Here is a 12675-nt window from a genome sequence, read left to right on the forward strand (position 1 = left end):
GAAACACTTCATATGGTTTGCAGATTTCTCATGTATTTTAATGGACAGTGTCAAGGTGTTCAAACTGTCAAAGCCTCTTTTACACTATACACCGTTATCAGCAGAAAATAGTAAACACGGCCAGCAAAACAGTCTATTCAGTTTCTTGGACCCTGTCAACCAGTGCGTATTATTATATTGAGATACAGAGAACGAACGTACATATTCTCTGTTTTTCTCCCTGTGCTGAGTCTTTAAATCTGGCAGCGCCGGACAGGGCCTGCCATTCTTAATAATGTCTGTTTTCTCTTGGATAGTCCTCCGAGAAAATGGATTTGATAATAAGCTGTCAATAATGCACGGTTCGGAACCCATTGCAGCACATCAAATAATTCAGAATAGATGATCAGGAACTTACAGTACACTACTCACTGACACAACACACTAGATTGTAGCTCTCAGACCAGAGCTTCCAACTACACATTACAAACGTGACAGCTTGCAACCGGCCTTGGAGAGAAGAAACCTGCGCGCGCATATATTTCTCGCTGTGTCGACAGCTCCGCTGAAGCTCTTAAGACACGAGCAAGCCTCGCTGGACTCGCCAAGATATATGCAACATGCGATTTGTATAATGCAGATCTATTACAGATACGGTAGGCCTACATATTGTAATTTTTTAACTCGTCGCCTGCTTTAGAAAAATATTGCGCTTGCGCAGCAAGCGTAGCATGCTCGGAGAAATCGCCCCTGCATCTTGGTAGGTGTTCTGTTAATTGCTGTAGAGAATGCTATGTGGAGGTAGTTTGGTGCATGAAGAAGAGTTTGCTGGAAAAATTAAGAACACCCAGCCCCCAAGTCAGAGGAATTAGACACTTCTAAAATTTCTGACCCAGCCAGGAATTAAACCTGGACCCTCTGAGCCAAAGGCCTTGATTATAACCATTCAGACAGGAGCCAGACTCATAGGTCACATTACTAACATAGAAAAATAAAAGAAATTCAACTTGGTACTAATAGTATATTTTCAAGTTGACTACACCTGGTGACAAGCATACATTACCTGGACTGATAGTTGGAGAAGATGATGCATTGTTTGAAATGCACGGTTGATAGAATTCGTAACAACTCTTGTACTTTGAGCTTTATCTGCATCATCGAACTAGGATGGGTCTTAACATCACATACAAACTGCCTGACACCCAGCAACACCAAACCCTCCAGTCCTGGACTAACACGCATTGGGCACCGCATGTATTTGGTCAAGAAACTGTCCAAGCTGCCAGGGTATGTTGCACTGAGGGCAATCATCTGCTTGTTGGAGGGTAATCGTGAAAATATGTAACTGTAAACAAGTAAAATTACAATTGTACATAAGTTTGAAAAGGAAACTCCTAAATACAAGATGGTGGTCTGAAATATATAATAATTTCATGAATATAATACTTTCCCTAAAATCTTATTAAAGAATCACCCTAATAAATAATACAACAAACAAATCTATGAATACAGAACAATCAGAGTATGTGTAGAGTTACAAGCAATATGATTGGTAAATATGATAGAAGCAATGAAGCAGTTACTGAACACACAGCTTTACATTCTCTACCACCTCTACTAAGAAAATCAGCACATGGGAACACATCTGAGATATTTGTACAAGTGGGTGCATTTGAGTGTATAAATGGATGCTTTAGTATGCAGTGAATTTTAAATCTACTGTTTCTCAATTATTTTCTTCAATTTGCTTGCTTGCTTCTTGATGCTACAGTCCTTGAAAGGCTTTGGCTTCCTTGATAACTTCTGCTCGGACCTCTCCACCATCTAACTCCCATCCTCCTCAGATCCTCTTCCATAGTATACAACCACCTGGTTCTACTTCTGCTAGGCCAGCATATCCCAAATGTTTTGGGTTTGCAAGAGCCACTGGGCTCATTATTGTTTTGGCCAGTGATTATGACTCACCACGTGATATTTCAGGTGAAAATTCCAACCAGGGATCGAATGGAAATCAAACCTCATCCATCGGGATGGAAAGCTAGCAGCTACACCACTATGCAAATCAGTCCCACTTAAGTTTCTGAACTGTTTATATTAGAATGATTTTTTTACTGCCATAATTTACATTGGTTTATAATTAAAGTGTTTAACATCAAACAATAAACCAGCAAAAGTCATGGAGCAACAAACGCATGGCACTCACTTGAGAAGCAAATGAAAGGCCCGTCAATCAGGCTTACAGCATCCTTCAGATAAAGACTGTCCAGTTGGAGTCCTGCTGTGAGAGATTTGTAACCTGGAGACAATTAGTGAGTGTGGTTATTCATGGTTGAATAGAATTGTCTGTGTGTATATATTGGGTCATCCTGAAATAAATAAGTGATAAAATTGACTGTGTTTTATTTGTAAAAATTGTTATGTCAGAAGTTGAAATAGACCCTGTGTATGAGATCATATTGTAATCAGTGTGAATCAGCGGACCAGATACTGCAGGTTTTGACCGCCATCAAGAGCTCCCTAGAATAACTGCATATAGCAAGTACACATACATAAATCAATAGGTTTCTTCTTGCATTAATTCCTGCATGACAGATGAAGACAGAAGGCGGCCAGAAAAAGACAGACAGAGAAAGATCAACAAGGATCTCCACAAGATAAAGCATGGTCCACAGGTCAACGCTCTGTCCTGAAGACCTTGTCCAGAAGTCTGCAAGTTCTGTTTCAGGAGGGAGGCTGAGCACAAAGTCTGCGTCCAAAGGACCACAGCAGAGTTCGAAGGAAACTGGAGCCATGGTGCCTGGATTGAAATGCAGAGGGACAGGGGTTGTCACCTTCCCCCTGGCTTACCAGTCTGCAGTGCATGAGGCATTGGGATCTGCACCGGTGAGGATGCCATGGGAAAGAGAACTGAGCCTTCCGGGGGATTTAACGTTCGGTCGACCTGAGGAACATCCCGTCCTGACCGACCGGTACTGCCTGGATCTGACAAGGAGACCAGAGGATGTATATGCCGCTGTCCGGAAGTGTACACGCACAGAGTGTGACTGAGTGAAGGCGCACTATGACCGACTAGTGGACACCACCGGAAATTTTGAGAACGGCCTGGGGAAGCTGTATAACCCCGTAATGAAGAGAGGCTTGTCTCTGAACCTTCGGAGGACGTGGAAAGACCCTAACCATGTTCCGAAGGGATTAAATGACGTCAGCTACCGAGTATGACAGAGGTCAAGACGCAAGATGAAGGTGATGCATATAGACCGACAGGCGCCATACCAAGGAACAACTGAGAAGATAACTGATTGGGAAAATCAGCTCTCGAAGTGGGGGAAATGTTATGTGCTAGCCCCTTTTGGTACTTCCTGGAAGGGGCTAGTAAGCCACATGACCAGGGAGCTCCCAGCCGGTCTGGAGGACGGGGCCAGCCTTTCTGTTCTCTTCGGCTGGTTTACCTGCAAGTTTCTGGGAGATGCAACAAGAAAGTTCCATCTCTAGCCACACTGTGAATATTCCGGTACACATCACCCAAGCAAGATGTAAAGAGCCTGGTTTGAACCTGCGTGGTGGAGTCAGTGTGGGTGTCTGAGTTCGACTTTGTAAGTTGGGGTTCGGTGGCTGGGTTAGGGGTTAGCTGTTGCTTGGAGTGTCGAGTGAGTAGCTGGACTGAAGACGGCTGTAGGCTGCTGTCACCATCTCATCGGAGTCAGGGTATCGTCAGGTATGGGACAGAGTAGCGTGTGTGTGTCAGCGACTGGAGCAGCTATTGCGAGTGTAATTGGAACAGTGTTAATGGTTGTTTTGTGAGGAATACTGTCCTGCTATTTAGCACTGTTTAACTGTTGCTGTTTAGTTGTTCACTGTATGTGACTGTGTAAATTACTGGAGTTGAACCAAGGATCAGTCATCGCTGTGTGGCCCGTATCCCTGTGTTCAAACCTAGCTGACTGCACACACGTATGGTGTGGGGTGACTGGACTGGTGAGCACAAGTGAAAAGCCCATCATTCAGGCTAATAGCATCGTTCAGGTAAAGACTGTCCAGCTGGAGTTCTGCTGTGAGAGACTTGTAAAGAGGCACCAATTAGTGAGTGTGGTCATTATTGGCTGAGTAGAATTGTGTGTGTGTGTGTGTGTGTGTGTGTGTATGCGTGTGCATTTACGAAGGCGGATCAAATATAAACAGGAATTTGAATGTATCACTGCTGTAAGTAACGTAGGAAAGGAAAATGTAGAGCATAGGATAGGAAAAGAAAGGTGGAACAGGGTCATGGGAGGGAGAAAAGGTAGGAGGAAGTAGCATCTACAGCCATCAGGAAACATAGGGGAGACAAGGAGAGGAGGGCATCAAATCTGGAGGGTAGAGTTGAGGCTAAGGTCATGGGGAATTACACTGTTAGACATGTGGGGAAAGCGTGCAGAGGAAAGAGATCCACAGTAGAGCATTATCCAGGAATTAGGTTATAGCAGATGTTAAGCAAAGTAGATGAGGAGGAGGAAAAGAAGGTTGTAGTTTTACACGTTAGTACCAATATAAGGCAAGCAGATGTAAGTACCAATATAGTTGGGTATGTATGGGATCTGGCAAATGTAGCATGGGTGAAGAGGGGATTGTTATCAGTGGAATACTGTGTAGGAGGGATACTGACAGGAAAGGGATTTAAAGGAGACTATGGAGTGGGTATGTGGGAATCTGCGAGCGAGATTTTTAGATTGTAATGAGTGGGTAGGAGATAGGGATTTACCCACAGATGGCCTTCTCTTGAACCACAGTGGTGTATAATTTATGAAGTTTGTTTAGAAGGGTTACAGGGAGGAATATTCAGGGAAACGCAGAGGACTAGGGACCAGTGATATGGGTTCAGGGATCCGGAAGTCAAGTAGGAATGACATAAAAATGTTAGTGTTGAAATGGAGAAGTATTGTAAAGAAAAGAACAGAATTGAGTAATTTAATAGATATACTAGCAATTTCCTGCTGGCTCCGCCCGCAATGTACAAAGTATGTATTTGCAAAGTTTCGAGTTAATGAAATAAAGCACATGATCTGCTGTGGTGATAGAATGTAATATGTCAACAAAACACTTGAAAATACATCACACAAAGAAATGGGTTAGCAACATCAAAACCGATTTGAAACATGCAGGAATTACATCAGTATATGTCCCAAACAGAGTAATCTTCAGAGCCAAAATTTACAAATGGCAGGTTGACCAATAGGAAAGACCGAAAAAGACTGGAACAACCTGGTCTGAAGACAGAAAGGAAACCCACAGTAAAAGAATGAAAGAATGGGCACAAAGGAAGGAAAATACATGTCTCTAAGTACTTTGGGTAGTCCCAATGGGGCTTATTTGCATATATAATAATAATAATAATAATAATAATAATAATAATAATAATAATAATAATAATAACAACAACAACAACAACAATAAATCTGTAAAAGTGAACATCTAACCAAATAGACTAACATAGCGCATCGGACTGTCAGCTAACAACTGTGACACATATTTTATAGACAGTTTTATTAATGGCCTTGGACTGAAACAGTTTAATATGTACCCAACCCGTGGTCCCAACACCCTGGACCCCATGCTCTCCTCATTAGAACTTTAAACAATAACCCCAGGCAGAAACATCTTCCTCTGCGACCACCAGTCTCTCGATGCTACATTCCTCCTACCACACCACTCCTCAAAGCCTCACAGCAGGACATCCTCCCGCCCTACCTACATCTGGTGACATGCTGACTGGTCTGCCATGTGTCATGCCCTGGAATGCCTTCTCGAAATAGCTGATATCGAATTGGCTCTTGACCTGCTGTATGACTGGGTGCAAGCTGCAAATAAAGACTTCGTACCTGCACAACGGGTTACTACCAGCAAATACCAACACTGGATATCACAAGGGACCAGACTGATACTATTTAATAAGAAGAGAGCTTAGTGCCTTTGGAAAGACTTCCCAAACCCACACACTCACAATACCTTCGTTAAAATTCGCCGCCACGCAAGGTTTATTGTCAGAAGAGACTACAAAACACACGTCGACACTGTCATTGAAAACGTCTGCAGCAATCCCAAGCGCTACTGGAGTCTCATCAACACACGGAGAAGAACTGAGCGGATTCCTGTCAGCATGAACCACAACGATGCAACAGCAGACGGCACCGATCGCAATGAACTGTTCAACAGGTATTTCTTCTCCAACTTCTCCCCTCCCTTACAAAACCAACCGCTCCCTCCAGTAGGTACAGTTTCAAACAGAACCCTATCAAGCATAACTACCACACCAAGTGTTCACAACCTTCTTCAAACTCTTCGTACCAATGAAGCTACCAGTCCCGACACTATAGGTTCTCTTTTCCTAAAAAATACTGCCAGCACCCTTTGTGTCCCTCTCTCTAAATTATTTAACAGATGTTTTGCTGTGGGCTATTTTCCTATCACCTGGAAACAGGCAAATATTGTTCCACTTCTCATATCAGGCAACAAATTTAATGTTTCATCTTACCGACCAATTTCTATTCTCCCTACACTATCCTTTATCTTTGAAAAATTATACACCAGCATCTCCTCCCATTCATCTTGCCCTATATGTCAACCAAGCAGCATGCCCAGGTGGTTCTTGTCCAACAACCCTGGCTACTCTGCATAGCTTTGCATCACATGCCATTGCAGCTAAATCACAGCTGGATATCTGCTACGTAGACCTTTCGGAAGCTTTGGATTCTGTAGATCATACTCTGTTGCTCCATAAACTCTCCAAACAATTTAATATACAAGGCATTCCTCTGACCCTTCTTGCTGGCTTCCTGCATAACCATTGGCAGAGAGTGGTAATATCAGGTACTTCATCCTCATGGTTACCAGTCACCTCCGGTGTCCCACAAGGCAGTACTCTTGGCCCCTTGCTGTTTTCCTTGTTTATGGACGATCTGCCGTCCAAACTCAACGAAACAGCGAATACCCTCATTTTTACTGACAACTGCAAGATATTTAGGGAGATCAGGAATCCAGCAGATGCAGCTCTGCTACAGTCCTCACTTAATGCCCTCTCGAACTGGTGCCGTACTTGGAAACTTACCCCGAATCCACAAAAATGCAGCCACGTGACCGTAACACTACGTAAATCTCCTCTACCGAGATATTACCTACTCGACAAGCCCATCACTGTAGTTATGCAACAGCGTGACCTAGGTGTAATATTCAATACAAAATTACAATTTAAGACCCACATAGAAACATATACAACCAAGGCTATGAAATTACTAGGCATTCTCTACCACTTCACAGAAATTTCTGACCCCACTGCTCTTCGTCACTTCTTCCTCACGATCATTCAACCTCTCTTAAACTACTGCTCTCCGATTTGGACAACAGCCTCCCCCTCCAATATTAACCAGTTAGACAGAGCAGTATCTTTCTTTACTGCAATTGTTAGGAACAGAAATCCCAAGCTCAGAAATCTGTCTATGCAGCAGGTATTGAGGGCAATAAATGTGTCACCGCTGCACATCAGGCGACAGGTAGCTGACCTGAGTTTCCTCCACGGGATCTTAAACGGAGATTACCGCTAGGAATATCTTGTCTCACTCTTCTTTCTCCGTGTTCCTTCCCGCTCCACCAGAACCAAAGACCTTCTCCACACTCAGCACTCAACACTTCAACGATCTTTCCTACTCCACCTCCCAACTTTCTTTAACAATATTAATAAGAGACAAGAGCCTGATATAGCATCAAATAAAAGCATATTCACGAGGGGTGTAAATAGTCTCTTAAAGACAAGTTGATGTGAAGGGATTATATTGCCATCTTGTCCCATGACGACTTGGCTATGAACATGGACATTCTCATGGTTTTCGAGCTGGACAGTTGTTATTAGTTCTGTAAGCTATGTACCTGATCTTGTTACATTTGTTATATTTTATTATGAAAGTTTACATTTGTTAATTAGTCTGTTGACAGTGCAAGTGAACTTTGCTCAGTGTAGCTGTCTCGTGCTTTGTGAATAAATAAATACCTTAAATTAAACGAACAACAAAGGCAATACATTACCGGAATCACTGACGTACTGACCATGAAGATGCAGGCCAAATCACTGACGAATTACTTTATAAAACACAAGACATCGCTATGGAATCGGAAACACAAATTTCTGTTCCACGGCTCGCTCGAAAGGACACACCGGAGCAATCCGCCATTAGGCTTTGATAATGTCTACTGGAGGTGTTCCTTAACTACACCATTTCTTGACTCGCTAACACCACCATTAAATATTCAATTTTCTCCTTTTGCTTTTTGCAAAACTACATCCCTTATACATGCTCGAAATGAGTATCAGCAACTTAAAACAAAATGCAGAATCTTTATAAAGTTTTATAAATTAGACGATATCACCACGGAACTGGACCTACGGTGCAATTTATGGAAGAAAAATCCTTTACCTGAGGACAAATCAAAGAATATTGAAATCACTGACCTTTTATTAAAGGAAACCAATGTTTTCTTTACGGTCATGAGAAGAACACTCTCGATTTTGAGTACAATCCCAGGCACCACGGCCACCATACAACGGTCCTTCAGAATGCTTTGAAGAGTGAAGACCTGGCTGAGGAGCACTATGGGGGAGGAAAGGCTCACCAGATTATGTCTGATAAGCTTTTTTTTTTTTTGCTTTACATCGCACCGACACAGATATGTCTTACGGCGACGATGAGATAGGAAAGGCTAGGAATTGGAAGGAAGCGGCCGGCATTTGCCTGGTGTGAAAATGGGAAACCACGGAAAACCATCTTTAGGGCTGCCAACAGTGGGGCTCGAACCCACTATCTCCTGATTACTGGATACTGGCTGCACTTAAGCGACTGCAGCTATCAAGCACGGTGTATCTGATAAGCATGCATTACATTTTTTTTTTTTTAATCTGAAGTGTGTCTAAAAGAAAGTTTTAGAAAAGAATTCCGCAAATCGGAGAAAACTGTTATTAGTCTAAAATAGGCTGACCAGATTTTTCAAACAGAAAAAAATGGATATTTCAAGATTTTCTTGATTAAAAGAAGGGACAAAATAGGACATATGTAATTAAAATTCAGCAGTACCCAATTAGAATATAGCACATATGAATAAATTATTTCCCACTTGAAACAAAGAACAGAAGTATGTTTTCAACTGTTGATATATTTTTAAGGTTTTAAAAGTGGTTCAGAAATTATTTGTTCCAAAAATACATCACACAGATGTATTAAGAACTATAAACATTTATGTATTTGCCTTATATAAAGGTAATCCCAAAAATAAGGTCTCCTATTTTTTTTATAAATACATAGACCTGTTTATTTCTACAATGGTTTACATCATTTTACAGTTTGAACATTTAGCTATTTATCTACATAATCACCATTTCGGTCGATGCATTTTTGTAGATGCTGCGACAGTTTTTGTATGCCCATGTCATACGAACTCATCGCCATGCTGTTCAGGAAGTTGTGAGCGACGCTTCGGGAAACCTCAGAAACCAAAGTGCAGAGATCATCCAGGGTGATCTGACGATCTTCACGCAGGATTTGCTCAACCTTCACGACTGTCTCGACGGAAACCGACGGTCTCCCGCTCCTTTGTTCATTCGTCGTGAATTTCAGTCCGACCGGCTACAAACTCTCTACACCAATTACAAACATTTTTGACACCCATGCATGACTTACCGTACACTTCAATTGGCGATGGATTTCAAATGGTTCAGTTCCCTATGGGAATCGACATGTATATCGTCAGTACCTTTTGCCTTAAAAAAAAAAACAACTATGCACACTTCGCAGTAACATCCAACGGGAGCTCCATTCTCAACAGCTGCCAAGCCAAGACTGGTTGCCTCAGTGCGGCGTGCGCATGTTTATATGTGAGCGCGGGAAACACTATTCACAACATTGTGACCAATAGTCACATGAACAGAGTTCTGTATTTATAATAACATAGGAGACCTTATTTTTGCGATTACACTCGTAACATGAAAACTTGCAGAAATACAATGGAATTGATCACAGAACTGAGAAATTGCACTACTGGTACCACTTATTATTACCATCATTCACATACTTTTCTGAAGAGATTATTTCCTCCAAAAGTTTTTGATCTTTCAATGCAACATTTTTACAGTTTGTTGGGAGCTCCGGATGTGAAGAACATTTCTTTACATTTTGCTACATCAATGTGTTTTGCAACCTCTGCGGCTTCATAACTGTTCACAAATGTTTTATATATTGTATGTTTAAACTATGCTTTTTTTATAATTTTGAATTCGTAATTATTCACAAATGTTTCATGTACCTATTGTGTGTTTATATGTACACTGTTTACACCCACGTAGGAGCACTAACATCAAACCATATACAACAGTCTTCAAAGAATAAGTTCAGCTTTTAACACTTGACAACTTTTTTCCTTGCCAAAACTTCTTCATTCTGGATGATCTTGCAGCCCGTTCTTCTGCAGATATAACATACTGCTTACACTACGATATTTTTAGTGATAGTCTTGTGTACTTGTTATTTAGAATCCGTTTCTCTTCTAGATCTTAAGTAATTATCAATTCATCGAAATCCATTTGTATTTCTTTAAACCATGTGTTTTTTTGTTTTACTATTCCAAAAGAAATCAAAAAGTTGTTTCAGAAGTCCAGTATTTGTCTAAAGAATGCAATCCTCCGTTTTTGCATTGTGTCAATTATCGATTCACTTTTCTTGTAAAGTACTGAATTTGGCAAAAAAACTCCACTGGCCATCAATCAGTTGTTTTTTATTAATAATTGTCTGAAGAATTCTTCTATCAACTTTCTGCAGTTTGGTGTTGACTGGGTATTCAGTTTAAATAATGTTTCACTTGAATATATTTCTTCTGCCTTAACGATGGAGTAATAATGTCAAAATTCAGCATTAATCAAAAGAGACTGTTTCTTGTAACTCAGCCAGGTAATTTGTTGTGCTCGTCTCAATTTTTGAGTTCTACTATCTATGGATGCTTTTATCATTAGCATTCCAAGTTATAATCTCACCAAGGTATTTAAATATGTCTACAACCTTTATTTTCTGAGTATTATTTAACATAATATGTGAAGTGTCAACTTGAAAAGATGGCATCATTTCTGTTTTCTCAAAATACATTTTCAACCCAACCTTCGCTGCTAATCGTTCAAATTCCACTACTTGAAGTTAAGCTTCTTCAATACTATTTGCTAATAATGCTAGATCATCAGTACATGCGAGACAATTTAGTTGAATATTTCTTCCAGTCTTAACAGTCGCTGGACATACCTTATTCCATTCACGTATATCTTTTTCCAGTACACAATTAAACAACAAAGGGATAATCCATCTCCCTGTCAAAGACCAGTATGAATTCCAAATGGCTCAGATATTTCATTTCTGAACCTAACTTTTCTGTGCTTATTTGATTAAATTAAAATTTTGAATTAGATTATTGCAATTTTTGCTTATTCGGACGCCCCCAAGTTCCAATTGGTCCAAATAATCCAGTTCCTACTGTAGTTGTCAATCGTGCAGTGTACAGATATTCAATTTTGGAATGTACACCGTTTATGCCCACGTTGGAGCACCAACATCAAACCTTATACAACAAAGTCTTCAAAGAACAAGTTCAGCTTTTAACACTTGACAACTTTTTCCTTCCCAAAACATACCATTTGCAGAGCCTTCCACTTATTTAACACTCAGAGCTTCTACAACTACTGCGATCATGCCATAATTAAATAAGTGTCAAAACTGGACTGGAATTAATAAAAAGGGACAATATAGCATCCCACTTGACTTTCATGGGGACAATGGAATGACAGTCACAGAAAAAGGGAGAGTCCCGTAAAAAAAAAATGGCAAGTCTGGTCACCCTACTTAAAACTTCTTTGTGAAAACAACAAATATTAAGAAAATAACATTGCAATATTGTGTTTATGACAAATTTCTTTTTCCAAATTCTATATTTACCTGTTTTTTTAAGAACTACATGTCATCGTTTTTACATCTTGTTGTAACCAGCCCCCCCACCCCACCCCACCTTCGATCTGGCATGAGGTGCCCCCCTGTAGTTCAGATCCTGGGTATGCCCTTGGATTCAGGGGACTCCCCTCTCGCCTGCTTTGCACAACCTGGCAACAGAATTCATCCTAGAACTATCTGAAGAAACAGTATATTCAAAGTGCGGATATCAGCTTGTTCCTGACCTTCCAAAATTAACATGCATGGCTTTCTAATAATAATGTTATTTTGCTTTATGTCCTACTAACGACTTTTATGGTTCTCGAAGATGCCGAGGAGCTGGAATTTAGTCCTGCAGGATTTCTTTTATGTGCCAATAAATCTACCAACATGATGTCGACGTATTTCAGCACCTTCAAATACCACTAGACTGAGCCAGGATCAAACCTGCCAAGTCGAGGTTTGAAGGCCAGCGCCTCAACTGTCTGAGCCACTTAGCTCAGCTGCATGAGTTTCGCTGACGATACAGTCATTGTCAGCAGCAGCCAAGAGTGCACCGCAATACTTTGAAATCTCAACACACAGTGCTCCGTTATGTGTTATAATGCTCCATAAACTGCATATGACAGCATCATCTAAACTTCATTTTTACCTGTGCATCTTATTTGTGTGTTTTTTGGCTCTATTTCAATGGACAGTGCTCCTTAAAGATTTT

At 40.9% G+C, this 12675-nt stretch overlaps 1 protein-coding gene across 1 annotated transcript in view; it reads right to left on the bottom strand.

Moving 5' to 3' along the window:
- The window catches only part of LOC136874846 (probable ATP-dependent RNA helicase DDX20), a 133373-nt gene that overhangs the window by 18250 nt on the left and 102448 nt on the right, over positions 1 to 12675 (bottom strand). The window contains exon 4 of the mRNA XM_067148522.2: positions 1043 to 1324. Coding sequence (XP_067004623.2) covers positions 1043 to 1324 — 282 coding nt within the window. The remainder of the gene's footprint in view (positions 1 to 1042; positions 1325 to 12675) is intronic.

This window comes from Anabrus simplex, chromosome 5 (genome assembly GCF_040414725.1).
Source record: "Anabrus simplex isolate iqAnaSimp1 chromosome 5, ASM4041472v1, whole genome shotgun sequence".
Taxonomy (NCBI): domain Eukaryota; kingdom Metazoa; phylum Arthropoda; class Insecta; order Orthoptera; family Tettigoniidae; genus Anabrus; species Anabrus simplex.